Here is a 27,679-nt window from a genome sequence, read left to right on the forward strand (position 1 = left end):
GACAGATAACTTTCCAGCTGATTCATCCTGAGAGTCTCTCATTTACACTCTTCTGAGCCAGGAGGGCCACTCTGCCCTCTATTCCTGCCCAGTCCTGGTCAGATGACAGCTACAGTAGAATCATCCTTTTGCCAGAACTGCAAGTCTTTTCTCAAGTGTGACCTTGAGCTTTCAGGCACCCGTAACAATGTCTGTGGTCCCAGACTTGCACCTTCACCCTGTTCTTTGGGCGGGGCTTTGCCTCTATCTGCAGAAAGGGTGGAGTACTAGGAAACAAGACTCCGCTCACTGACCAACTCAAAAACAGCAAAGGAAAGGGCTGGCACAGAGAACAGAGTAAGTAATGACTGCTTTTATTTTTGTCTCATAAATGGGTAGCTGTACTACTTTAAAAAAATCGATATTAAAAAAGCAGTATTTGAAAATATACATGGTAGTGGGCTCTTTGAGCAGCAGAAGCAGGAAGTACAGTTAAGTCCTCTGCCTCCATCAAAGCCTTCCTAGCCGACCCGCTTTGTGAAACAGGCAGGCAGAGAGACCTAAGCTGACATTCAGTTCTCACACTGTCGTGTGACAGACATGTTGACCAAAGGACAGGGTGTGTTAACTGGAGCGTTAATGGGGCCAGGGTTCATTGCGTAAGTTGGAATTTTCCTTCTATTTGTGGGAAATTAATGATTTCTGGCTCACTGGGGAAAGGATGAAAAATTAATGCTGCCTCTCCTGTTTTGTTGAGCAATTTTGAGATTTCATATGTCAGAAAAACAGAGCCGTGGCTGCTCAGTGTGTTACAACAGCAAAGCCCAGAAAGTTCAACCAAAACTTACCTACTGCAGAGTTAGTGAGAGTTGACATTGCCATGCTTGCCAGCAGTGTTTTCAAGGAAATAATAACTGATCTGCACAAACAAGATGTACATAGTTTGAGAAAGGCACAGTCATGTAGCTGTATATCCTACTGAATGATAGTCTCAAAATGACTTATAAAACAAGGCCAAATTTCTAATAGCACAACAATTTTACAAATAATTTTATCCTCTTAAGCTTTTAGAAAAAAATGTTATGATGGCCGACTTTAAATATGCATCTTGGCTTTTATCATGCTAGCAGTCATCCCAACACCAGCTGCTCTCGGCCTCCATTTTCTCCTCTACTTGGGAAATTCACTAAATCCTCACTGTAACCCTACTGGTAGGCACTAAGGGTACTCGTCTTTTATAGGTAAGGAAACTGAGGCCCAGAGAAGTTCAGGAATTTAGCCAAGATCACATAGCTAATGACTGGGACAGGCAGAATTCAAACCAAGGACAGTCTATTTTCAGGGCACATGTTCTTGACTGTCATGTTGCTTTGCCTCTCTTCATAGCAACCCTATGGCTACTACTGCTATCCTCCTCTAAAGGTGAAGAAACTGAGGTTCTGAGCAGTTAAATCATTTTTTAAGTTTAACTCACCTAATAACCGGCCAGACTCAGATTTGATTCCATTCTGACTTGAAGGCTCCCACTCCTTTCATAATTTCATACTCTTTAGAAAGAACTGCTGTTGCCAGAGAGGAAAGAAAAATTGGAGAGTGGTCTGTGGTAAACATGTATGCCTAGATTTGGAGCTTTAACTATCATACTAATGTTATCATTAAAGTTAAGCAGATTAATTTATTTAGATCTTCCTACTAACAAACCCCAGAACTGTAAGTTTCACACAGTGATTCCCAATATTTACACCTGAAGACTCTCTTAGAGCTGTGTGTTTTGTACCACCTTGATTTCTAGCATGCAGACTCACGTTTTTCAAACACAAACATTCATTTATAATTGTCTACTGATCACCTCTACTTGGAAACCCCTCAGCTACTTCAAATGTAACTTATCAAAATTTGAACCTATTATTTCCCACCTCCCAAATACCTTTCACCTCCTCTTGCATTCTCTGTCTCCGTTCATGATGGCCCCCAACCAAGGGCATTTTCCTTCCCCTTCACCACCACATCCCCACCCAGCTGATCAAATAGCATTGATTCCACCTTAGAAACACACAAGCTTCCTGCCTCCTTTCCCTCACTTATCTCTGTCCCTGATTATTGGCATTTTAGCCCAGCCCTTGTCTCCTGTGTAGATACTGAGGCCATCCCCAACGAGCCTTGCCGTAGCTAGTGTCTGTTCATCCCAGTTCATACTTCACATTCTTCTCAGACTGATCTCTCAAGTCATAAACTGGATCACTGCACTCCCCTCCTTTTAGAAACTTCATCCACAGGGTAAAGACCAAACCTGTAAATCCTGGCTGCAACACTCCAAACTCACCTACTTCCTTCTACTCCTTCTCAAGGATCTTAATTTCTAGGCACAAAGAACCAAGCTGATTTCCTAACTTAGAAATCTTTCATAAAGACCCCAATATTAATAAATGAGTTGAAGGCTAAAATATATTTTGACTAACTACAGTTCTGACATTTTCAGAGCCAGATATTTAAGGAAGGCTGAGAGTGACTTCTTGTTTTATTTTAAAAAGTAAAATCATTGATTTTGGAAATAACAAATTTTTCATTGCCGTATGTGAGTAAGAAACATCACTCTAGATGCTGGAAAAGTCAGAGGAGACTAGAATGTAGTCTTTGCCTTTCAAGGGTTCATAATACAGTAGGAGAAATAAACATGAAAATAAGTCATGACAGTAATGTTTTAGGTGCTTTCCAGGAGGGAATTCAAGGGACTGTAGGAGGTGGTTAGCTGGGGAAGGCAGGGAATTAGCATTTAGTGAATGCTCAATTTACCAGACTCTGTGTAAGACCAGCATGTAGTATATATTTTCTCATCCACTCCCATCAGTTTGATGAAGTATGTCACTATTTTTATCCTCATTTTGCATGTGGGACAACTGAGGCTTAGAGAGGGAAATAACTTGTCTGAGGGGTGATAGGTGAGAACTACAGAGCCAAGTCTTGAGCCCCAGTCTACTTGAGTGCAAAGTTGTTGCTCATAACCTGTGTCCTAAACTACTTCATCATGAAAGATATATTACAGCAGAGTAGTGAGGATGATTCAAAGGTTTTCAAGCAGAAGTGTTATAAGGACATTCCAGACAGAGAGAAAAATGTAAATATGGACTGTGAAGGAACTAAGAATAGAGAATAAAAGGTTTGGAAATATAACTAATGCAGGATAACAAAAGCACAGGGTCCTTCTGGGTGAATAAAGATGAGATTGGAAACACAGGCAGGGGCCAGATCAGAGTAGACCTTTTTATGAGAGTCATGATCACAATCACATTTAAATTTTTTTCAACTTTTTATTTTGAAGTAATTGTACTTATAGAAAAATTGCAAGAACAGTGCCAAGAAACCCATATACCCCTTATCCACGTTTACCTATTGTAACATTTTATCAAATTTGCTTTATCATTCGTTTTATCTTTATCTATTGTCTATATCTACCTATAACAGATAAAATAGATTATATATATGAATAATTTCTGAACCACTAGAGGGTAAACTATACACATCATGATCCTTTATGATACTTTGGTGCATATTTCCTAGGAATAGGGTGTGTCTGTTACATAACCATAGTAATCAACTTAAGTAAATTTAAGGTTGATACATTTCTATTCAGTTGATCAACCATATTCCAATTTAGTTAATTAATACAATAATGCCCTTTATAGTTTTTTTTCCTTCTACTACTGAATCCAATCTAGGGGCAGGTATGGCATTCAGTTACCATCTGTCATTCTGTCCCTCTTGAAAAATAACAGCTTTTTGAGGTTTTAGTTAATTTATTTTTATTTTTATTTTTATGTTTAGGCACTGGCTTTCCATGAACATTATGTTTGTGTTCAAGGAAACCACATAAAGGATTTAAATATCCTTGGAAGACATCCTTCAAAAACTATAACTGACAACTCACTACAAACCTCTGCAGATCAGGTGGGAAGAGTTTGCTAAGCAACAAACTCAAACTGGAAAAAAATATGAGGAGGACAAATGCTGCCAAACAGAGTATGACGGGAGAACAGTTTCCACTGGTGGGGTTTCCCGGTTTAGTGTCATCTTTTAGAATTAGAAATGGGCTGTCGCAGCCGAACCGGCCCGGGCGGGAACCGAGCGGAGAGGCGGGATCGTGAGCCCCAGGAAAGAGCAAGAGCAAGAGCAAGGAGTCTGCGCAGCCGCCGCCGAGCTGGCCCCAAGGACATGGAGGAAAGGCCGGCACAGACCAAAGCCAACGTGGACGACTCGGCGCCCCGTCCGTGGCCCAGCTGGCCGCAGGCTTTAGGGAGCAGGCAGCCGCTGCAAAGGAAACACCAGCCAGTAAACCAAGAGAAGGAAACCGTGCTGCTCCCTCTCTGTTCCCCTCCAAGGTAGAGCTGGGTCAGAATGGTGAGAAGTCACCGACCAATGCAAACCACCTCCTAAAATCAAGGTGAAGAGCCTCTGACGGAGAAGCTTCCAGCCAATTTAGCCATTGATCCACCCAAGAGTCTGGGGCCTCACCCAAGAGTCCTGGACTCAACCATCACACACCCAGAGAGAGAAGCAATTAAACCTATCAAAGTATCTCAAAAAAGAAAAAAAGTCCTGGACTCAAGGTCATGGTATAGCCGTTTCACAGCCCACCATCTCCCTGTAGCAGCCCTGGTGAACAGTTTCAGGCCAGCGAGCCAGAGGACGTGCCCATCAGCCTCGACCAGCCTCCTGAAGATAATCGTCTGCCCTGTTACAATGAGGTGCAGACAAGGGACTCAGTCAAAAGGCACCTTCCCTCCAGGCAATTCCGAAGGTCCCAGTCGGGCTGTGGGGACCTGAGAGACTTCAGGGCCATGAAGTCCTCCCCAGAGAATGGTGCCAAGGAAGAGAATGGGGATGAGGAGTTCCCACCCAAGAGCCAAGCCCCAGGATCCCCTCCTCTGAGGAGATGTCCAGCAGGAAAGAGAAGCAGAAGGAGAAGGGCAGGCCACAGGGAAGGCCCACAGCACGAGGAGGCTGTGGGCAGCTGCACAGAGGGGGCCGGCCAGCGTCCAGCCCAAGCCTCCAGCCCAGAGGCAGAGAGTGGACGCAGGAACCCCACAGAGTAGAAACCGGTGGGAGAGCAGACAGAGGAGTCTACAGAGGCGAAGGAGAGGGCAGCTAGCCAAGAGGATGAGCCCGGACAAAGAAGCCAAGACATAAAGGGGCCGGAGGAGGCAGCTGTAGGGGAGGAAACCCCCAAAGTCCTCCCCGAGGAGTAGAGGGTGGCCACAGCCACAAGCAGGGGAAATGCAAGGAAAAGCAAGATGAGGGGGCCCTTCTCGAGTCAGGCTGCGACCACTGGCCATGCGCTGCCGGACACCAGCAGTGAGGTCCCCGAGACAGAGGAGAACCCCTCTGTCCAGGACACTAAAATGTGAAAAAGAACTGACTGTGCTTGTGAGGAAGCTGCTGGAGCCGTCTCTTTGGAAGTAGTCACAGCAATAGTAGCAGCAGCCAGGGAAGCCATCACAGAAGCAGGATGCGCTGAGGCTCAGGAGTCAGCCTGAAGACACAGGGTGCCGTGTCCCCACCCCAACGCCGTCCCAGGCAGAGATTGGATCTGAGGGCAGCAGACTTCTATCAGCTTGAGTTTGTGTCACCTGATGGACAATCTACTCTGGTGACAACTCCCCAGGGATACTGGTCAACCTGTGGGCCTGGATGCTCTGTCCCTTCCTTGATGTATCTTCTCCCCTCACTGATTGGTTTGAATATTCTGGTATTAGTATAAAACTGTTTAGCAACTCATTACTTTAAAAGATAGTATCAACCCAGGAATAAATCCTCACATACATGGTCAAATAATTTTCGACAAGGGTACCAAGACCATTCAATGGGGCAAAGACAGTCTTTTCAACAAATGGTGTTGGGGAAATTGTTATCCACATGCAAAAAAAAAAAAAAAAAAGTTAGACCCTTACTTTACATCATATACAAAAATTAACTCAAGATGGATCAAACACTTACACATGGCAGCTAAAACTATAAAACTCTTAGAAGGAAACAAGAGGAAAGCTTCATGACATTAGATTCAGCAATGATTTCTTAGATAGGACACCAAAGGCATAGGCAACAAAAGGAAAAATAGTCCAAGTGAACTTCATCAAAATTGAAAACTTGTGCATCAAAGGGCACCTCTGGCCACAGGTCTCAGACATGACAGAAACTGAGGATTTATGGGGGGAGGATATAGCTCAGTAGTAGACCACATGCTTAGCAAGCATGAGATCCTGGGTTCAATCCCCAGTATCTCCATTAAAGATAAACAAATAAACCTAATTACCTCCTCCCATTAAAAAAAGTAATTAAAAAAATAAACTGCAGTAAAACTAAAAAAAAAAAAAAAAGAAAGAAACCGAGCATTTAAATTAAAAAGGTATCTGTAGAATGTGAGGGAGGCTCCGAAGGAAATAAACTGGACAAATCAGGGGGTGTTTTAGTCCATTTAGGCTACTATAACAAAAGTATCATAGACTGACTATGTTATAAATGACAGAAGTTTGTTTCTCACCATTCTGGAGGCCAGAAGTCCAAAATCAAGGCGTCAGCAGATTCAGTGTCTTGTGAGAGCCCACTTCCTGGTTCGTGGGTGGCCGTCTTCACACTGCATTCTCACAAAGGCAGAAAGGGCAAGGGAGCTTTCTGGGGTCTCTTTTATAAGGACCCTAATCCCATTTATGAAGGCTCAACTCTTACGACAATCATCTCCCAAAGGTCCCACCTCCAACTACTATTATATTAGGGACTAGGTTTCAATAAATGAATTCTGGGGGGCACAAACAGTTTATAGCAGAGAGTTCTCAGGAAAGGCCACTTTAGATAAGGCATTAGTGGAAGCCTGCCCTGCGGAGGTGACCTCTGAGCTGTGACCTGCAGGAGGAAGACTGGGCCATGGAACAAGCTGGAGTCGGCTTACCGCTAGGAAAAATCCGTAGGTTCAGGTGGTTAAAAAACTCTTCTTCCTGAGCTAAGAAGTGTTGCAGAGACAAGCACTAGACACATTGCCCCAATGGGCTTGTGTAGATTCATCACTCCCTCAAATAATGCTGGACTTTGATGTGAGAGATAAGAAACGTGGGCTGTGATACAGTCCTGAGAGTAACTGTGCTCTGAGAGGGTATATTGAGAGAATTATCCTCCTGTGCAGAGATCATTCTTGTATATCTGTGGCTCTTTTTGGAGGGCTATTCCCTCTTCCATTTCCTAACTTGACATCTGGCAAAACAGAATTTTGTTTAGCAAAAACAAAACCCCCAAAACCAGACATGACACTATCTCATTTAAAATTAAAAGTTTAATAAAAGCATCACAAATTATGCTAAAGATGACTAAAAGGTAGATATTAGGCAGACTTACAAAATAAAGTACTATTATTTTTATATTTCAAATAAATCATAAAGTACAAAATCATAAAACATCAACATGTACAAAGAAAGCATTAACCGTCCTTTCAGTGATCTGCTATATAGAGATGTTTGTAAAGTGCTACAGTTTTTAAGGCATTATATTGAAAAGTTTAATAAACATCTGATTTCAACATAATCTCACGGAAGAGTTGTCTTCCTCAAGTTAGCTACAACTGTTTGGTTAGGAGTAATGAAAATAAACATATAAATCGAGGAGTAATAAACCTGCTAACGCAAAGTCATTAATGCAGTTCCAAAGCATATGAAATTCCAGATCAGGACAGACTGCCCTGCTAAGGCACATGGTAATCCACACAGGCACCATCTGTCTAAGATCTAGACAACAACCTCTCCATTCACTCACAGTGCCTGGGCATTTCATTTATTAATTAACAAAACTCCTCAAGGCACCTCAGGATTGGCCTGTATCTCATTTATCTATATTGAAAATGCAGAGGGGGAGACTGCTGAGCTCAGGGGGTGGCAGCAGAGAGAAGTGGTGCGGGAAGAACTCTCCAGTCACAAAGACTGGTAGGTCTGAAATAGGCAGTGGTGCTTCTCAACCACGTGCTTTAACTCCTAAGCCTCAGCTTCATCAGCTACACCATGGCACCCTCTTACCAGACTTTCTGTAAGAATCATGTAAGTACACGAGTAAAGCATTAAGTATGGTGCCAGCAATGAGGAAAGGCTCAGAAGTATAGTTGCTCACGTTATTATCACGATTCCTTCTCTAAAAGGAATATTCTAGAAGAATAAAGGAAAGGGCTGGCTGTTTTCAGAGCATGACCTTACTGGAGGAAATACTGGTATACTGGGTGAGTTCTTCATTGTCTAGGACTGCTCAGACATTTAGCATCCTGGCCTCATGGCAGCAGAAAGACCAACAGCACCCTAATCATTGCAATAATCAAAAACACACCCACATATTTCCAAACACTCCCTGAGAAAGGTCATTACCTTTTATGAGAACTGCTCTTATAGAGGGAGCTTATTTATTAAGAAATCATTTAGTTCTCTTAATACGAATAAGAATGCCTTCCTGTCTTTAAGAGTCTTCAGGGATGAGATACACTAGGCCTGGTGGCAGAGAACAGGAAAGGAATGTTCGGTACAGTTTGAATCCTTTCCTAATGAATCCCAAGTGTCAAAATTCCCCAGCTCACTATTCAAAGCTCAAATCAAAAGCTAGAGGTCCATCACTGCAGTAAGCTCAGCAGAAAGGAATTCTGCGACGAAGTCACTTCTTCAGCCAGGCTCACTGGTCATGCAGTTAAAATAGAGGACAGGCACATAAGTTCACACAATAACCTTTCCTCAATATACTGAACAGGGGTCCACTTCATCTCATGCCTACAAAAAGTAAAAACCAAAATCATAAACAAAAAGATAACAATAACAGAACGAGCCCTCCCAAAACCGACATATGATCTGTGCCAAGAAAAGCTCTAACTCACGGTCCCCTAAACCCACATTCTCCCCTGACAAAGCATCCAGGTCTGAATACCACTTTCATGTCATCAAGGGTCTCAAACAGGTAGTCTCCCTTCTTCTCCTGAATTTGTTCTGCAGAAGTAAACAGTGTTCTGGTGATGTCAGAAAAGACACGGGGCGTTTGACCTTCATTCATGCTGAGATATAGAGAGAAGGCAAATTTTGTGACCCTCACTTTACCCATGGGATGACTGAGGCACTGAGGGAGGAGAAGACATGCTCACTGGTGGAAGCCACTGGGGATAAAAATCCAGATGCCCTGCTTCCCCGGCCTAGACTTTGTCCCCACGAGTCACACGCATGACTGAGACGGCTGGAGTATCCTGCTGAGGAATCATTCCTCCAAGATGGAAGCTCCCACGCACTATCCTCTTTCCAGTCTCCCTCTGATCTGAGCCTAACCTAGATCCGCAGAGTTTCTGGATCTGCTGTCAATTACAGGAGGAAGAACCAGCTTAGAAGGACATGTATTTACATTCTGTGCACCATCTCTTCTTGGAGAGAAGAAATGATTGAAATGATTATATTTTATCTCTTTGAAATGATTATATTAAATGGATGTGGGGCTAAAGTCAGACCATATTTTCCAGTCAAAATTGGCTTCTTTGAGTCCTTAGGCAAAGCAAATGTGAAACTCTGCATTAGGCTCACGAACATCAGGAATAATTCCATCTTTGCCAGTTGCTCTCCCATACACACCCGCTTCCCTACAAACAAGATCAGAAAAAAGGTAAGGATTACAACAGCATCCCTTTTTCTGTCTCAAAAAGGACAAATTTATATGAAGCCCCTAAACTGGGTGTTTTAAAAGCAGACACAGAGAGTTTTGAAATAAAATGGCCACATATACCCCACGACTTCCCACAGTCTATGCTGATCCTAATTTTCACATACCAAGTGCACATTTTAACTCCTACTCATAAAAATCTATCCTCATCCTAGACAGGAACTAGAGACAATCCAATAAGGCGGGCTACCTTCTCTCCTCCATACCTACTTATCTCTTTCCTTGCTCGTGCCTGGAAGACTAAAGAGAAAATACATCAGATGAGAATAGCAGGAGTATTCTCTTCCTGTAGAAAGAAGACACACACCCTAATCTAGGAACCTAAAGGAGGCACTGGTGAGATTGGAGAGCTCACCCTCACCCACCAGCCCGACAGGTCAAAGCTACTCTTAACTCCAGTAGTTCCCTGGGACTCAAACAATCACCTGGTAACTCAGAAAGGAAGATTTCTAGTCATATTTAATTATTTAAAACCAATTGCTTCCATTTTGTTTTTAAAAGCTGAAATGAACACAGTAGAGATGTACTATCTAAATTATCTCTTATATTAGCTTGCCAAGAAAGAAACATTTTAAAAATAGTATCTTAAAATAATAAAAGATTCTTTTGGTTCTGCTTCTTTTTAAATTATGCCATTAAGAAAATAGAAGTTGCCATACTAATATATATAAAATAGATAAACAACAAGTTTATATTGTGTAGCACAGGGAACCATATTCAATGTCTTGTAGTAACCTATAATGAAGAATCTGAGAACGAATGTATGTATGTTCCTATGTGACTGAAGTATTGTGCTATACACCAGAAACTGACACATTGTAAACTGACTGTACTTCAATAAAAATATATTAAAAAAAGAAAAGTTGCCATAAAAAAGAATGAAATAATGCCATTTGCAGCAACATGGATGGACCTAGAGATTATCGTGTTAAGTGAAGTAAGTCAGACAAAGATAAATATCATGTAATATCACTTATATGTGGAATCTTGAAAAAAGATAGAAGTGAACTTATTTACAAATCAGAAATAGAGTCACAGACATAGAAAACAAACTTCTGGCTACCAAAGGTGAAAGGGAGGGGAGGGATAAATTAGGAGTTTGGGATTAACATATATATATATATATACTATATATAAAATAAATAACCAGGACATACTATACATAGCACGGGGAACTACTTTCAATATCTTATAATAACCAATAATGGAAAAGAATCTGAAAAAGAATATATATATATACACACACACACATATCACTTTGTGGTACACCTGAAATTTACATTATAAATCAACTATACTTCAATAAAAAAACTGAAAAAGAAAAGTTTAACTGACCTATCCCAAAAGGAATAAATGTTTCTTTTTTAATAACTTGTCCTTGATCATCCAGAAATCTACTGGGGTAGAAATCATCTGGTTTCTCCCAAACGGTGGGGTCTCTATGTACTGACCACAAGTTGGGTAATATTATCGTGCCTTTAGGAATGGTATACCCTTGGAGCACTAAAACAAAACCCAAAAAAACACAGTATTATTCAACATGCTTTTACTAATAGTTCTCTTTAATATCACTATCTGAAAGAAAAAGAAAGTTACATATCTAGCTTCTTAATTTGCTGAGACTAAACTTGAGGTACTTGAGGGCGGGGACAAGGCCTTATCAACTGGTATCCTCTCCACATCCCCTCCAAGACCCAGCCTGAGACAGGGCACAGGAGTTGCTCCGATGGATGCTGAGTTAATGAATTAAATCAAACCATAAAAATATGACAAGAGAAAACACTCAAACAGAAATCATAGGGCATTCCAAAAAACTTTCCCAAGGATTACAAATTCCTAATACTTGTATAAAATTTTACAGTTCATGGAGTCTTTTATGTCCATACAGCAGAACAACGAGAAAGGTAAAGATAAAGGGGCATACGGGGAAGTCAGTGCTGGCTCTTACCAGCTGCCAAGTGCACATGCACTTTAAACAATGCCCCAAAGATACTGCCATACCATGTATCTAATTTACACCAAAGATTAAGTAATCCAATGTCACTCAAAGTGACTGCCTCCTACAACCGTATTCTAACTAGATTTCAGCCCATTTCATCATGGGCTGACTCCACAGAAGGAAAATTCCTTGTTACGAGGGATGTTTACAGAGGATCTGAGCGCCTCGATGTCATGGATGCTATAGGTGGGAGGCTGAAACACGTGCCCTCAGAATCAGATGGGCTCTTTCCTAATTCTTTAATACTTATGCTTCAGTTTCAGAATTGTAAGAAATGAAGTAGGACAACTTCCAGTTAAAATCCCTAATTCTTTATTTAGAACTAACCCTCTGACCTCCAAGAACAGGAGGACTGAGAGGGCCCTTCGTTAATTCTGGGGTCTTTTCTGTCAAAACAGCCACCTTAAATGGTGGCATAATCTGTTTGACCAGTGTAAGTGTGCACAGTCTGAAGGCTAGAGAGCTATTTACCCACGAAGCAGTGCTGGAACACGCCAGTGCTACGGATCAGGGAAACTGAGGCTGAAGCAAGCCCCAGACATCTGACTACCCACAATGCCAAACCCTCAGAAGGACCAAGTGAGGTGAGGGGTCACCACATCCTCATCTCAACTCCTCTGGATTAAGGGGCGAGGCTTCCCTCAAGGGCGTTCACAGGAGGAAGACCCTGGACTTGCCTGTTTTCTCTGAGGTCATGTGAGGAATGGAGAGCGGCACCACAGCATTCAGCCTCTGCACCTCCATGATGGTGGCCTCTGTGTAGGGCATCTTGGCCTTGTCAGTGAGGGAAGGGGCGCGGTCGGCACCAATGACCCTTTCGATTTCTTCATGAACCTTTTCTATACAAAAACAGGAAAGCGTGAGAAGATAAGCCAGGAGAGAGTTGAGACTGTCCTCCTGTCAGCAGCACAGGCCCGCTCAGTCTCAGCGAAGTCAGGCATTGCTCAGATATTCCAGAAGAGCCAGCTGGTCCCAGGGGCCCTGTACCCCTTGGGATTTTGAAGGAAGACTGCAGAACACAGAAGGGGGCAAAGGAGAAGGCCTCTGGATTCAGAACACTGAATCATTCTCTCATGGATGTTGGACTGACTCTCTAAGACTTTTCATATGACAACACAGCCCCCAAGATCCTCACCTCTTAGAGGTCACATCTTTGCACCAGCTCCACCCACTTTGTACCAAATCGGTCTATGTAATCAACAGAATAAGGGAGAAGTAACAGCATGACAGGTCTGAGCTTAGGTTATAAAAGACAGTGGCATTTGTCTTGGCCACTCACTCTCTCTCGGGTCATCTGTTCACTCTGGAGGAAGGCAGATGCCAAGTCAAGCAGCCCTATGGAAAGGTCCAAGTGGCAAGGCCTACAGCCAGTAGTCACGTGGCTGAGCCACCTTGGAAGAGGATCCTTCAGTCACAGTCAACTCCATGGATGTTTGTAGCCTCCGGCAACATCCTGATTATAATTTCATGAGAAATCCTGAGCCAGACCATCCAGGCTAAGCTGCTTCTAGATTCCTGATTCCTCAGAAACTATGTGAGATAGTAAGTAGTTGTTGTCTTAAGATGCTAAAGTTGGGGATAGTTTGTTACTCAGCAATACTTAACAAATACTGGTAGGCACAATCCTATCTATAGTAGGCAGCGACTGGTCCCGCAAGGGTGTCTACACTGTAACCCCCTGGAACCTGTGAATACGCTACCTGACATGGTAAAAGGGACTTTGCAGATGTGATTAAAAGAAGGACTTTGAGATGGGGAGATTATCCTGGATATTCTGCGTGTGCTCAATCTAATTATATGGGTTTTAAAGCTGGAGAACTTTTCCCAGTGGAATTTAGAGTCAGAGGAAGGCGTGATTATGAAAGAACGGTCAGAGAGAGATGCAACATTGCTGGCTTCAAAGATGAAAGAAGGAGGCCATGAGCCAAAGAAGCTGGAAATGGCAAGAAACAGATTCTCCTCCAGAGCCTCCAGAAAGGAAGGCAGCCCTACCAACACCTTGATTTTAGCCCAGTGAGACCTTCGTCAGGCTTCTAATGTATAGAACTGTAAGATAACACACTTGTGTTAAGTCACCAGGAGTGTGGCTGTTTGTTGTATGAGTAATGGGAAACTAATACACTATTCTCCCTGTATTCTCCCTCTATGCACAACACTGGCATTCACTATCTCTTACTGAAACTAGCCCTGTGACCTTGTGAAAACCACAGAACGTCTCTGGGACACTGTTCTGCATTTTCAAAACAAGATGAATGCGTTCAGATGATCATTATGATTCTCTTCGGCTTCTCAGCTCTAAAGGTCTTTCTCCATTATAGATTTCACACAGAATCTGACCTGTAGAGATTTAAAGCAGGTGCAAACAAGCTGTGACTTTAGTTCCATTGTCTAGAATCTTGGAGTTTCACTGTTAACACCTTACCAGTTCCTTATGAGATGCAAATATTTTCACTCTGTTTTCCAGCCTAAATATATTGCTTATTGATAGGAGCCACAGGATCACCGAGGTTGCTGACCCTAATTTAAATTAACTGGGTTTGCCGTGAATAAAGGAAACATCTATTTATTACCTTGGATGTCAGGGTTCAGTGACATATACAGAAGGCACCAAAGCAAAGAGTTAGTTGTGGTATCAGTCCCAGCAATGAAGAGATCTCCGATGATATAAAATAAGTAATCTTCATCAAAACTGCTGTTGCTATTATTTTTGCTCTCTTCCACCACGTGGAGAAGGTACATGTCTATGAAGTCCTGAGGGTTCTCTGCATCCAAAGACTCTCGATGGTCTTTGATGATTTTTTTAAGGAAAGTGGTTAAATCCTTTTCAATCTGTCTTAATTCCTTAAATGGTCCAAAAGGAAGGTAATAAAGCCAGGAGCATATGTTGACCAGGAGGAGCTGGTTGTTCAGACAGATTTCTAACGCTCGTGACGTAAAATTAAGCATTTTCTTAAACTCACTATTGGTGTAATCAAAGCGCTGGCCAAAACATAAAGAGCAAATGATGTTAGAGACGGCATTGTTGACAATGGGGAAAGGATTGAAGGGGTCTTCTCCATGCTTCTGCATTTCCTCTTTCACATATTTGAACTCCTCAATAATCTTGGGCTCCAAGCTAAGCTTTCCCAAGCCAAAATGACGAAGAGTTGAATGAGAGAACTTCCTCTGTTGTTTCCAGACTGGACCATAATGTGCAAATACAATCCCTGCAAAAGGACACCGAGGAAAGAAGATAAGAAGGTGAGAGAGGGCAATGCTTGATAATACTGAACAGAACCAACCATGAAGCGAATTCATATTTCTCAAGTCACTTGTGCAAAGTTCATGCACATACAGATAAAGATCACCAGCCAAGAAGAATGATTAGCAAACTTTAGTTATCAAGTTTGTTTCTAATAACAAAGGTCGTCTCCAATATGATTAGGAAATTTTACTATAAAGTTTATTATTATAGCTATTAACTCCTGGTGAAATGAAAAGCAATGAGTTTCAATTTCGAGAGTTAGTGTAAATTTCAAAATCTTTTTTTCATAAGGGTGGATTCAGATTTCAGGTTAGATGCACCCACATTCTAAAAACAGTATTTATCTAAAAATCTATTGCATGGTAACAGATTGCACATGAGAGCAGGGACAATATCTGATTTTATTCATCATTTAAACCCGAGCTTCTGGCATAGTTCTGCATGGAAAGGAGGAGCTTGTTAAATATTAGCCAAATAAATCAATAGCCCAACTGTATTAGGACACCGGCCATCAAAATTTGGATCGAATACCTGGCAGATAATCTAAAATGTCTGTAGCTGAAAACAGTCCTAACTTAAAAGCATCTGAACTCAAGGTCGTTCACAGCTACATCTTATTTGATTCTCATTTATGTTATACATCTTCCACCACCAAACCCAACAGAAGTGCTCCCAGATGTTGTATCAAATGTTCTCAGATATTCTTTGTTTCCAGTCACTTACTTCTTCCTCCTGTTTTCCATGATGTCCATCATTGTTTCTGCCAGCTCTCCCTTCTCTCCCATTGTCCATCTACTTCCTTTCTGCCACCTTCAAGGACATGCTTCATTCATTTAACAAATACTCCTGAGTGCCTACCATGTGCCAGACATTCAGATGATGTGAATACAGCTGAGAATAAAGACCTCTCTCTATGATTAAGTCTCCTTGCAATCTTTAATATCTCTATAAAATGACTCTCAATATAAACATCCACATGGTCAAACGTATCGGATGATTTATCACTTCCATCTTCCTGCCCGGAATCTTCTGCTCAAGATTCTGATGTGGTTGTTTTCTAAGCCTGTTGTTCAGGTGTTTTGTGACTTCCATTTGTCATCATTTAGAAATTTTTAGAAAAATTTTGGACTCTCCTGTGTTGAATCCATTTTCTGGATTCTATGTCTTTTTCTTATTTTATTCCCTTATTTTGCTGAAGCATATTCTCTAGCAGTTTCCTGAGAAAGGATGCATCAGAGGAGAATTTTTAAAGATTTTTTAGAAAATGTATATATTGTAACTTCCCCACTGTCTTGGAATTTTGAAGACATTGCTAAGAGTGGATTGATGTGTAATAAAACATGTACATCTTCAATGTGACACTGTCAAATTACTCTCCAAAAGTGTACCCACCAGAAGTAAATGAACGTTCTCTTGTCAAATAGCTGCCATCACTTGGTGGTTGTCAACACTAGTTTTGCCAATCAGAGGGCTGAAATGTATCTCATTTGATTTTTATTTGAATTTCCCTGATTATTACCAGTGGTTGGAGCAGCTTCTCAGATGGTTATTGACCAGGTTTCCTGTTTTGTGATTTGCACTTATTAATTGTGCAATTTTCTTTTTCTTACATATTCTAGATGCACAGCAGATATCTCCTATCATGTGAACTGCTTTTTCACTTTTTTTAATGCTATTATTTGATAAACAAGCTTTAAATACAAAGATAGTCGCATTTATCAGTCTTTTTCTTACTGATTGGTACTGCATATCTTAATTTAGAAATATCTTCCTACCATGAGTTCATAAATACATGCTATATTTTCTTGTAAAATTTAAAAATTTTGCTTTTCCAACTTTAAGTCTCTGTAATCTACCTGGAATTCATATTTATGTTAGGTATTCCTATGTACTGTGAGGTAGGAATCCACTCTTTCCCCCCAGTTAGAAAACCTATTGTTCAAGCACCATTTATGGAATAGCCTCTCCTTTTCCCCACTGATTTACAACCCTGCCTCTGTTGTATGTTTTCTATACACAGGCAGGTCAGTTGATAAGTTTTCTAGTCTGCTATGTTCTATACTGGTCTATTTATTTATCACTGTGTTTAAAACACGTTGTCTCAACTACTGTTACTTTATAATAAGTCTTAATATCTAATAGGGAATTCCCCACCACCACCTTGTTATTTTCCAAAATTCTTTTTGATTACTCTTGGTTCTTCACTTATATTTATAAAATTGTTTTATAAAATTGTTAATCAGCTTGTCAAGTTCTACTTTTACAAAAGCACCTTTGAGATTTTGATTGGAATTGCATTTAATGTATAGATTTGTTTGAAAATTGCCTTCTCTATGATCATTGGACTTACTTGCAATCCAACAATAAATCCAATTTTGGTTATGGTATTTCTATGCTCTTTTAAAAAACATTGTTGGATTTGGTTTCCTAATATGTTAAGTTTTTTTAAAATTCATATTAATACATGAGAGTGGACTACAAATTTGCTTTCTCATAATGTACTTTTCTGGGTATACTGTCCTCCTAAAATGAGCCATGATGATCCTTTCTCTCTGAAAGAATTTGTCTAAAATTATAATGTCATGTTCTTCTTTTTTCCTTTAAATTTATTATTTTGTTCTTTCCAGATAAATAAAATTGGCTATCTAAGTCACTAATTTCCAGGCCTTTATCCTGATGAGTAAGTTAAGGCTCTACAAGTTTCTCTGGGTACCACTTCAGCTGCAGGCTGCAAGCACTGATGCGTGCATTTGCACTGCATTTTAAGTAAAATTTTTTTTATTTCTGTTTTGATTCTCTTTTGCCACCTTGGTTAACTTGGCTTATATGGATTTTTGACACTGATGAGACTTTTTAACCTAGTATGTGATCAATTTTAATAAAATCTCCAAATAAAGTTCAGAAGAGTTTTTATATATGCAATTGTTGGGTATAGGGTTCTCTTTCCAACAGAGAAGGCGTGATAATTGCTGGAATCAAATCTTCTATATCCTTATCAAATTTTTGTCTGCCTGATCTCTCGACTATACAAACACTTATGTTAAAATATTTTGATATAATGGTGCATTTGTCAATTTCTTTTTGCAGTTCTGTAAGTGTTTGTTATGTGTAGCTAACCATCACAGCTATATAGATATTTATATCTATATCTATGTATCTATCTATGTTTTAGGTACCTATTTATGCTAAACAACATTATTAGGTACATTTAAGTTTAGAATTATTTTATCTTCCTCGTTCAAAGAAAAGGCTCCTTTTATCATCATGTAATGCCTTCCTTATTCTTGATAATGCAGCTTGATTTAAAGAATATTTTGTCAAAAGTACATCAGCTTTTCTTTTTAAAGTATTTTCTTGGTATAATCTTTCCCTTTCTTTTACTTTGAACTTTAATGTACCCTTATGTTTAGGGTATGTATGTTTCTTTTTTGGGTGTGGGACATGTCTCTTTTAACACAACACATATCTGAATTTTTTAAAATCCATTCTGGCAATCAGTCTCTTAGCCAGTATGTTCAGTCCATTTACAGTTAATATAATTATTCATTTATTTCTATCATATTAGTTTGAACTTTCTATTTGTCCTTCTGTGTCTATTCTTTTTCCCCTTCCTTTCTCACTTTTTTTTTTTTTTTGCATTGAGAGAAACAGGCTGAATGCTCACCCTTAAGTTTTTACTTAAGCATACTACAAGTGGTCAGCAAACTAAAGCCCACAGGCCAAATCCAGCCTGCTACCTCCTTTGTATGGCCAGAGAGCTAAGACTAGTTTTTACAATTTTACCTGATTGAAAAAAATCAAAAGAATATTTTGCAATAAGTGAAAACCAAATGAAATTCAAATTTCAGGGTTTGTAAGGAAAGTTTAACTAGGACACAGCCAGCTAATGAGCCACTGAGCTTCAATTACATACAGTCTATGGCTGCTCGTGCACTAAAATGGCAGAGTAGTTGCAACAGAGATTAGAGGTGTAGGGAGAACATTTCCTCTGCCAGAGTTCAGGCCAAGACAAGCAAGTTTCCTTGTTTTCTTTTTGGCCGGGCTTGTTCGGTGTTCTCTGTCTAATTCCCACTCAGAGTGAGGCTCTTCAGGAGCCCCTCTTCATCTACAGGCAACTTTTCATCTTGCGTGGTACAAGGTTATCTTTATGCCTCTGTCAACCCAATTCACATCTCTGGCTGGCTAAGAGGTCACTAAATTCCAAAGTTCTCCAGCGCATCTACTTTCTATTTTTGCAGGGGAGAGGGTGGTGATAAGGAACTGGTCTAACTATAGTTTATATGTACTTCAAGCAATAGCTGTTTTCAGCCCTCTAGCTCACCCCTGCCTCCTGTGATCCCTGGTACTTCCAATTCCTGAAACTTTTGGGCTTCTTCAGGGCAAACTGTCCCATACCCCATTAGTACCTCTCTCTGTAGAAACTTAAGGGTGGTCACCCTCTATTCTTTAAAGTCATTTGGGCCAATCCTATGTTTACTTTTTGTCTTCAGATATTGTGGTACAGGATTGCAGATTTATCTCATCATGGATAGTGTATGCACTTCTGTTAAAATTCTCTCTGGTTTAGTGTGTGATTGTCAAGAGAAAGAAGGAATTGAAACATCTTAACCATTCCTGAAACCAGAACTCTCCCTTTGTTTAATAAAGTCCCATAAACCATTTCCTCAGCAACCACAGCTCATTCACTCTTCCTGTCTTTAACCATGGCCAAGTCTTTTGCTGCTTTCAGCATTCAGATGCTAAGTGCCTATGGGTCCCTTTTTCTTTTCTTGGGAAGATATGGTCTCTCACTTTAACTGCAGGATTTGAGACTAATTTTAACTACTGTCTAATTTAAGGTATCACGTTTGACATCTCTGCTCTGTCCTATTTCTCAAGGAGCTTTATTCCTCTGTGAAGTCCTCAGTCTGTGTCATCTAATCATCATCTTTTTAAACCACACATTTGGGTTTTAGAAACAGTTTATCTAGCCAAATGCCCTTTCTTAAATTCAGTTTTCCAATATTTGTTTAGAGTCCCCTATGTGCCAGATACAAGAGCACACAGATTTCAAAGACACAGTCCCTGTTCTCAAGATGCTTATAATTTTATGAGGAACTGGACAAACCAACAACCCTATTGAAGTTCCATATCACATTGAAAGTTGTATGGTGAGCTGTACTGAAGTTGCACAGTTGGAATGCATGGCACTGAATGTTGCATTGTTGGCTGCGTGGTATGGAATGTTATTATGCTGGACCGTACAGAAGTTGCAGTGTAGACAGAGGAAGGAGCACTGTGTCAGCTGAGAGGCAGTACTTCTCAGAAGAGAGGACATTTGAGCGACACTTCCTTTGTAAATAAGAATGTGTATGAAGGCACATTTTAGAAAAATAAAGAACATGAACAAATTTAAAGAAGCTATTTTTAAGAAGAGCTGAATTATCTTGAGGGAAAAGCCAGGTTCATATAACGCAAGGAAGTGGAGGGAACTTCTCAGGAGAGGCTGATATTTGAGCGGCGGTGTATCTGATGACAAGCTGAGCGGTAGGAAGTGCAAGGCAGAAGAGGTGACCAAAGAGTCAAAGAGGATGCCGGGGGCGGAGGCACCGGCAGGATTAACAGCCTTGGGGTTTCAAACTTTACAAAACAGCCAGGTTGAGAAGCCACAATGGCTTACAGTCTGACAGTGTTTGGAAGAGGCTCTAGCGCAGCCTGCAGTTGTTGACATCTCCATTCTCAGCCCTGAAAAGCAGTGGTGTCCATGGGTGCGTACAAAGACTTCATCTCAAGGAGGAGAATAACACTGAAAAATAAAAATGGCTCCAAAGCAAAAATCAGGACTCTTTTGTTCGCAAATGACAAAAACATACCCTCAAGTTAGTTTGACAAACAGGCCAGTTAGGTTGTGGATGGAACCAAAAGACAAGAAGCGCTGGCTGTTACCACCTCAGAGGAGGCTAAATGCTACAGACCTCCTTCTCTCTGCACCTGTTTTTCACTCCTTTCTGCCTGACTGACTTCATTCCTTCCTACTGCAAACCCGTTTTTCCAAGAACCTGGAGCTATCTCGAGATGCCCATCCTCCCATTTCCACCACTGGAGAGAAAAGCCCTGTAAGGGCCTCTTTTCTCTAGTTCCAACCCGAAAAATGCTAGGGAAGGATTCAAATGCTTCAGGCAGTATTCCACAGTGACACCAATTTGCAACACTTTAAGTTTATTTTGTGGCTTGAGGTTTCCACACTATGCCACAAGCATCAATTCTTACCCTGTGAGGATCGATCCATAGTTATGAACTTGAGTTCTTTACCCAGCCCACAGACTAACCACCACAAATTAGTGAGATATTCTGATCAAGTCACCTTTGATCAGGGGTCTTTGCCCTGACTAATCACTGCAGCCAGAGAGGGAATTCATATAACGATACAGCATCTCCTGTTCCGACCACACTTAATGGACACCAAAGGGTGGTGGGCACAAATAGTTCCTCAGAAGAAGGGGTGTTCTTCTCAGAAGAGTAAGTGCTATGACTATGATACATTCTCACAAAGGAATACTGTATAGCTCTTAAGAACTTTGCAAGAGAATATTTAACAATATGGAAATATATTCACAATACTTTAAGTGATAAACAACAATTTTAGTGTGAAGAATATGATTTTATTTTAAGGAAGCAAATATATTTTCAAAAATACCTGTACATATAAAAAAAATACTAGAAGGTTGCCACAGGCTGAATGTTTGTGTCCCTTCAAAATTCATACATTAAATCTTAATGCCCTGTGTGATAGTATTTGGAAGGGAGGTCTTTGGGTGTGATTAGGTCAGGAGGGTGGAGCCATTGAATAGAATTAGTGCCTTTATAAAAGAAGCCCCAGAGATCTCCCTTCCCCTCTTTCACATGTGAGGTTACAGACAGTTGCCTATAAATCGAGAAGCTGGCCCTCACCAGACACCATATCGGCCAGCACCTTGACCTTGGACCTCTCAGCCTCCAGAATTGTGAGAAATAAAATCTGCTGTATATAAGCCACACAGCCTGTGGTCCTCTGTTATAGCAGCTCAAATAGACTAAAACAAAGGTGGTATGTAAAAATGCCAACAATGGCTTTCTCAAAATAATAATGATCTCAGATGGTTTTAATTCTTTTTGAAAAGAATGAAAACGAACTCTTTTATTCCATTTCCATATTTTATGTGTTGTAACATAACACATAAAATAGTTAAAATACATTAAATTTGATGTAGTTCTACATTGATCACATATGTTTTCTTCCTCTTAAAGCAGAAAAAGTATTATCTATTGATTATATCTGCCCTTTTCTTCCACAAGGTCACAGAAGTATCCTTCTTAGTGGGAATGCAGGCTTTCTTGACATGAGCACATAACTATTTCAAATACCTTCTTCACTGCATTTGCTACAAGATTCAGTTATCTTATTTTCCTCACTCATTTTCAAATTCTTCAAATGAACTTTCATTTTCTATTTTTATTTCCTAATTTCATTTTGTATCCTGTACCCCTTTGAGGTGCTCAATACTGACTGATCTATCCTGTACTTTTTAAACTTCAAAACTTCCTTTTGCCTCCCACTTTTATGTCTTTGCAATTTGCTTTGACTCTTGCTCTAAGTCTCCAGCAATGTCTCAAAATTAGAAGCAATCTAATTTCTATCAACAGGGAAACAGATAAATCAAAAACTACAAGTAGAAAGATACTTCAAATATATGACATTGGCAAGTTTTTAAAAAACATACCAAATAAATCTATGTACTATTTAAGAATCTGAAGCAAATGTGAATAGTGGATGAATGAGTTTACATTGTTCTCTGAACTTTATATTGAAATATTTTATAATAAAAATGTGATGTGCACAAACCTTTTAGAAGAAATAGACCACACTTAGAGTAGAGTCCTCCTTTGGTAGAATTGGCTCTGACTTTGTAACATTTTTTTAAGTTGAAGTATAGTCAATTTACAATATTACATTAGTTTCACGTATATAAGACAGTGATTCAAAATTTTTATAGAGTATACCCTGTTTAAAGTTATTATAAACTATTGGCTACATTCTCTGTGCTGTACAATATATCCTTGTAGCTTATTTATTTTATACATAGTAGTCTGTACCTCTTAATCTGACGTTGTAACTTTATTAATTATTCCTGGCCAGGAACAGAGTCAGACGGAGAACGCGGCAGGTGAAGCTAATGCAGAACACCTTTATGGCCTCTGAGCTTCCTGCAGTTTTTATGGGCTTAAGAAGATCAACTTGTCTAAGCATGATATTTTGAAAAACTCAAATACAAAAAATAACCTCCCATATTCTAGAGCTTGTTGGCGATGAATTAAGTGAACTATTTCCAGCACATCACTGCTTATGAAACATTTCTCCTCTGCTAGACACAACTTTAACAGCAAAATTCTTTAAAGATATTCTGTGATAAACATTTAATAACAGTACAGGCCTCCAGTTCCTAATATCCCTTCTCTTTCTCTTATAGTCTACAAATCCTGCTTCTGGACAACTTCACATTTTACAGTCCTGCCACTGGAAACAGCACCAAAGGTGGCTCGGGGACTCCTCAAGTCTTGCTGAGCTCAGCCGCTCAGCCTTTGGGTCCCGTGGCCTCTCTTATCAGGCTCATGCTGCCCATTTCTTAACCTGTGAAGTGTCCTCAGAACTCATCTGCTCCTTCATCCTTCGATGGGCATCTTGAAATAAACTCACATTCTCCCCATTTATTCTCCACCCTTGAAAAAGTTCCCTAAAAAAATTCCTCAACTATCCATACCTTCCTATTCAGATGATCTCTTCTCTAGTCCAAGTTAAATCCACAAGCATTTTCCTTGTGACACATGGTTCCTGCTTTTTCTTCTCCAGTCAATCATCTTCACCAGCTACAGAATCTTCTCTCAGTTCTTTCACTGCACATTTGCCCAACACACACCCACCACAATACCAGAGCAGCATCACCTAAAAAGTCCTGTCTCTTGGGGAAATTAATGCTTTAGTTGAGACACTGAAGCACCAAATTACCCCAGGCTTCCCATCCTTTCCTAAATAAAGAGGGATCCAATAATGAGCTGTGATGCAATTAATATTTAGAACCTACCTTATTATAGATTCTTTACCAAACCATACACCCACCAAGAAGGACCTCAAAGAAGAAAATCTAACTCCTACCTTTAAAAACCAGCAGGAAAAGGTAGACACACAACAACAGCTACAATACAATGTGGTGAGGGCTTCAGCAGATGCTGGCATGCACGCATTCATTTCCTTCTTATTACCTACTCTGTGCCAGTTAACAGGGATACAACAGTTAACAAGATGAGACAAATCAATGCCCTCATGGAGTTTACATTCCAGTGGGGGCTGGGGTTGGTGGTAACAGGCTAAATACTTTCAAAGTGTTTAGTGAATGAGTTTAGTGAAATACGAATGAGATAAAATAAGTTGTGATAGTGAGCAGTGTCTAAAATAAGAGGAAAAGGTGACAACTGGCCTAAGAGATGACAAGAAGTAAAGTAAAAAGCTATTCTGGGCCCAAGGATAACAAATCCAGTAGCCTGGGGCGGTCACCAGCTTGGCAGGAATCAGCGTAGTGTGTCTACAGCAGGTTGAAATGTACAGGTAAAGGGAGAGTGGAAAGAGATGAAGCCAGAAAGGCAGGAAGGGACAGGATCCGTCAGGGCATAGCAGGTCAAGTATGGAGTTGGAGGAAATTGGTTTCAGTGGGGATGGGGCAGGGGAGGGAGACATGTTTGTTTTGATTCATGATTTTTTTATACAAGACATCCCTTTGGCTGCTATGTGGATAAGAGATTGGAGCAGAAGCACACAGGCCAGTTAAGAGGCTTCTAATGTATCAGATGAGAAACTATGGTAGCTTGGATGAGGGTGCTGACAATGGAGAGAAGTGGATAGATGCACAATGTGGATGTATTTGCAGTAGGAACAGACAAGACTTGTTGATTGACTGGTAGGGGATGAGATGGGTGTTAAAATTAAAACAGTGGCATCATAGAGAAAAAGACAGTTCACTTCTACCTAGAGGGTACAGAAGTATGTCAGGGAACACATTCTCAAAGAGGTGACATTTAAGCAGGTATGAAAAAACATAATAAGTGTTGGTAAGGATGTGGAGAAACTTGAACACTGGAACACTGGTCACTGCTGGTAGAAATGTAAAATGGTGCAGCTGCTATAGAAAACGGTTTGGCAGCTACTCAAGAAATTAAACACAGAATTACCATACGATCAAGCAATTCTACTTCTAGATATATATCCAAAATAACTGCACGCAGGGACTTGAACAGATATTTGTAGACACGCCATGCTCATAGCCACATTTTTTTTTTCATAATAGCCTAAAGGTGGAAACACCCGAGTGTCCATCAGGGAATGAATGGGTAAACAAAATGTGGCATATACATTCAGTAAAGTACTCACTCTTAAAAAGGAAGGCAATTCTCACGCATGCAACAACATAGATGAATCTCAAAACATTATGCTAAGTGAAAGGACAAATATAGTGTGATTCCACTTATGTAAACTACTTAGAATAGTCAAATTCATAGAGACAGAAAATAGAATGGTGGCTGCCAGGGGTTAGAATTTTTTGATGTTTAATAGGGTTTTTGTTGCAAATAAAATTCTTTTTATTACATTGAGGAAGATGATTTTTTAGTGTTTGTTTAATGGGTGCCAAGTTTCAGTTTCACAAGCTGTAAAGAGTTCTGGAGATAGTGGTGATGGTTTCACAACAGTGTGAATGACTTAATGCCATTGAACTGTACACTTAATAATGGTTAAGATGCCTAACACAACATTGTAAATCAACTATACTTCAATAAAAACAATAACAATAATGGCTACGATGGTAAATTTTATGTTATATGTACTTCATCACAATTTTTATTTAAAAGAGAGAGAAAAGAAAAGCAGACTAGAGTTCTCCAGGAGGCCATGAGATCACAGGAGAATTCCAGGTTGCAGAAGCAGCATGTGTGACGGCATGGAGAGGGCAAGGTATGAACTGTGACATTTGTTTTCCAGCGGGACATTTATATATTAAGATCATCATTATTCTTCATTTAAAAACCTGATGCAAAACTCTGGCTTAATCAGATTCTAAAAAGCCTAGATCTCTTTATGTCACATTCCAGGAACGTGAAGTAGTAGTTCCACTTATTTAATAAATAGTTACTGACTCCTACTACGTGCCAGGCAGGACAAGGAATTACTCTGTCCTCCCAGATGTCAGTCTAGTGGTGAAGACTCACATTCAGGCCCAAGGTTACAAAATGATGAAGCCTCAAGACTGATACGTGCAGGGAAGGAAAATTACTTGCGCAATGAAACTAGTTCTAACAAGGGGGCCTAACTTACCTGGAGAAGTGAGGAAAAAAAAAACTCCGAGGGAAGGACACTTAAATTAACACCGGACTGAAGGGGAGGAGTGACACAGACCACAAAAAAAAAAAAAAAAAAAAAAAAAGTCTGGAACCTGTGCCGGCCAATAAGACAAAGGGGACCGATAAACAAAGGGTAAATGTGACAGTCCACTGCAGTAGATAATCATGTTTACCAACCCTCAGAACTGCCTGAGGTAGACTTCCATAAGCAGGAATCACAGAGGCTACAAACCCAGTGCATTAGGTTTGCCAGTAGGCTCCTGTCATGTTTTCTAGACTTTGTATCTTAATAGGAAAATCATTTTCTTATACTCCTGCACTCAAAACTCAGAAGGTGAAAATACGCCTCTCTTTCTAAAGCCGCCAAAGTTCTTCCTAGGAACACAGCCCGAAGAGGGAGGCCTTGTTCCGGGAAGGAGCTCGAGGGGATGTAAAAGGCACCAGGAAAGGAAGGCGGTGCCGCCCTCCTCCTTGGCCTCAGGATGCAGGTGTGAGCCGGACTGGGTGCGCGCAGCTGCAGCGGCACAGGACCCGCAGCCCCGGCGCACCTGCAGACCCATCGGCGCGTTCACACGGCCTGTGACCCCCAAGCCTCTGGCGGCCGCGGCCCAGCTCACCCTTCCCCTTGGTCATGATGGAGACGAGCGGCACCCGCGGGCGGTCGCTGAAGACCTCGGCCTGCTGCACCAGCGCCTCGCGCACGCTGTGGAAGTCGTTGAGGACCACCACCAGGTAGTGGCCGATGAAGAAGCTGCAGATGTTGCCGTACTTATGGGCCATCTCGGCCAGAAGCAACTGCGCGCCCAGGCCCGAGAGGTTCAGTCCCCCGGCCTTCGCCCGGCGGTACGGCCAGCTCTTCCGTCGCAGGAAAGGCGGCAGCAGCACGAAGCCGAAGTTGCCCACCACGGGCCAAGGCGTGGGCCCCGGGGGGATGCCCCGCGCCCGGCGGCGCCACAGCCAGCTCCAGCCCAGCAGCGCCGCCAGGCCGAGCAGCAGCAGCGCGCCGCCCGTGGGGTCCAGCAGCAGCAGCCCCGAGGGCGCGTGCAGGAGGCTGAGAGGCCAGGGCGAGCCCTCGGCGGAAGGCTGGGGCAGCCCCGGCGCGGCCATGACCTGTGCGCCGGCGTCCTCAGCCCTGCGCTCCTGACCTCAGAGACTGCACACAGACACGGGTGCCCGGCCTCAGTGCCAGCTCCCTTGGGAGCCCGGGGGCGGGAGGGGAGCAGCGGAGGGCGCTCCGGATTGGCTGCGCCCACTGTCTTCCCCCCAGCCCCTCCAATCAGCAACGCCGCAGCGGAAACGGAGACGCGTTCGCAACCGCGCAGTGGAGATCCGCGGACCCGGCT

At 41.3% G+C, this 27,679-nt stretch overlaps 1 protein-coding gene and 1 pseudogene across 2 annotated transcripts; one reads left to right on the top strand and one right to left on the bottom strand.

Annotated features, from left to right (window-relative positions):
• Positions 1-829: 829 nt before the first annotated feature.
• Positions 830-27,554, bottom strand: CYP2U1 (cytochrome P450 family 2 subfamily U member 1). Of its 2 annotated transcripts, XM_072939135.1 has the most exons (8): positions 26,954-27,554; positions 14,260-14,895; positions 12,367-12,528; positions 11,026-11,193; positions 9,482-9,610; positions 6,515-8,762; positions 1,454-1,541; positions 830-898 (listed from the first exon to the last, which is right to left on the bottom strand). In XM_072939135.1, the coding sequence occupies exons 1-6, from the start codon at positions 27,441-27,443 to the stop codon at positions 8,752-8,754; spliced, it is 1,596 nt and encodes a 531-aa protein (XP_072795236.1). In that variant the 5' UTR covers positions 27,444-27,554; the 3' UTR covers positions 830-898; positions 1,454-1,541; positions 6,515-8,751. The 2 variants fall into 2 exon arrangements, with proteins under 2 accessions (XP_072795236.1, XP_072795231.1); XM_072939130.1 differs by having other exon boundaries at positions 834-898; positions 6,515-9,610; positions 26,954-27,553.
• Positions 4,189-5,381, top strand: LOC102541905 (capZ-interacting protein-like; annotated as a pseudogene).
• Positions 27,555-27,679: the final 125 nt, after the last annotated feature.

Source organism: Vicugna pacos, chromosome 2 (genome assembly GCF_048564905.1).
Source record: "Vicugna pacos chromosome 2, VicPac4, whole genome shotgun sequence".
NCBI classification, from domain to species: Eukaryota; Metazoa; Chordata; class Mammalia; order Artiodactyla; family Camelidae; genus Vicugna; species Vicugna pacos.

What these genes read in the sequence shown, in the direction of transcription:
- CYP2U1 (XM_072939130.1), bottom strand. Translation starts at nt 27,443, where the DNA reads ATGGCCGCGCCGGGGCTGCCCCAGCCTTCCGCCGAGGGCTCGCCCTGG. An exon ending in CATCATGACCAAGGGGAAGG is followed by an intron (nt 14,896 to 26,953) that starts GTGAGCTGGGCC and finishes GTCCTTTTGCAG; the next exon opens with GGATTGTATTTGCACATTAT. An exon ending in CATGACCTCAGAGAAAACAG is followed by an intron (nt 11,194 to 12,366) that starts GCAAGTCCAGGG and finishes GTTTTGTTTTAG; the next exon opens with TGCTCCAAGGGTATACCATT.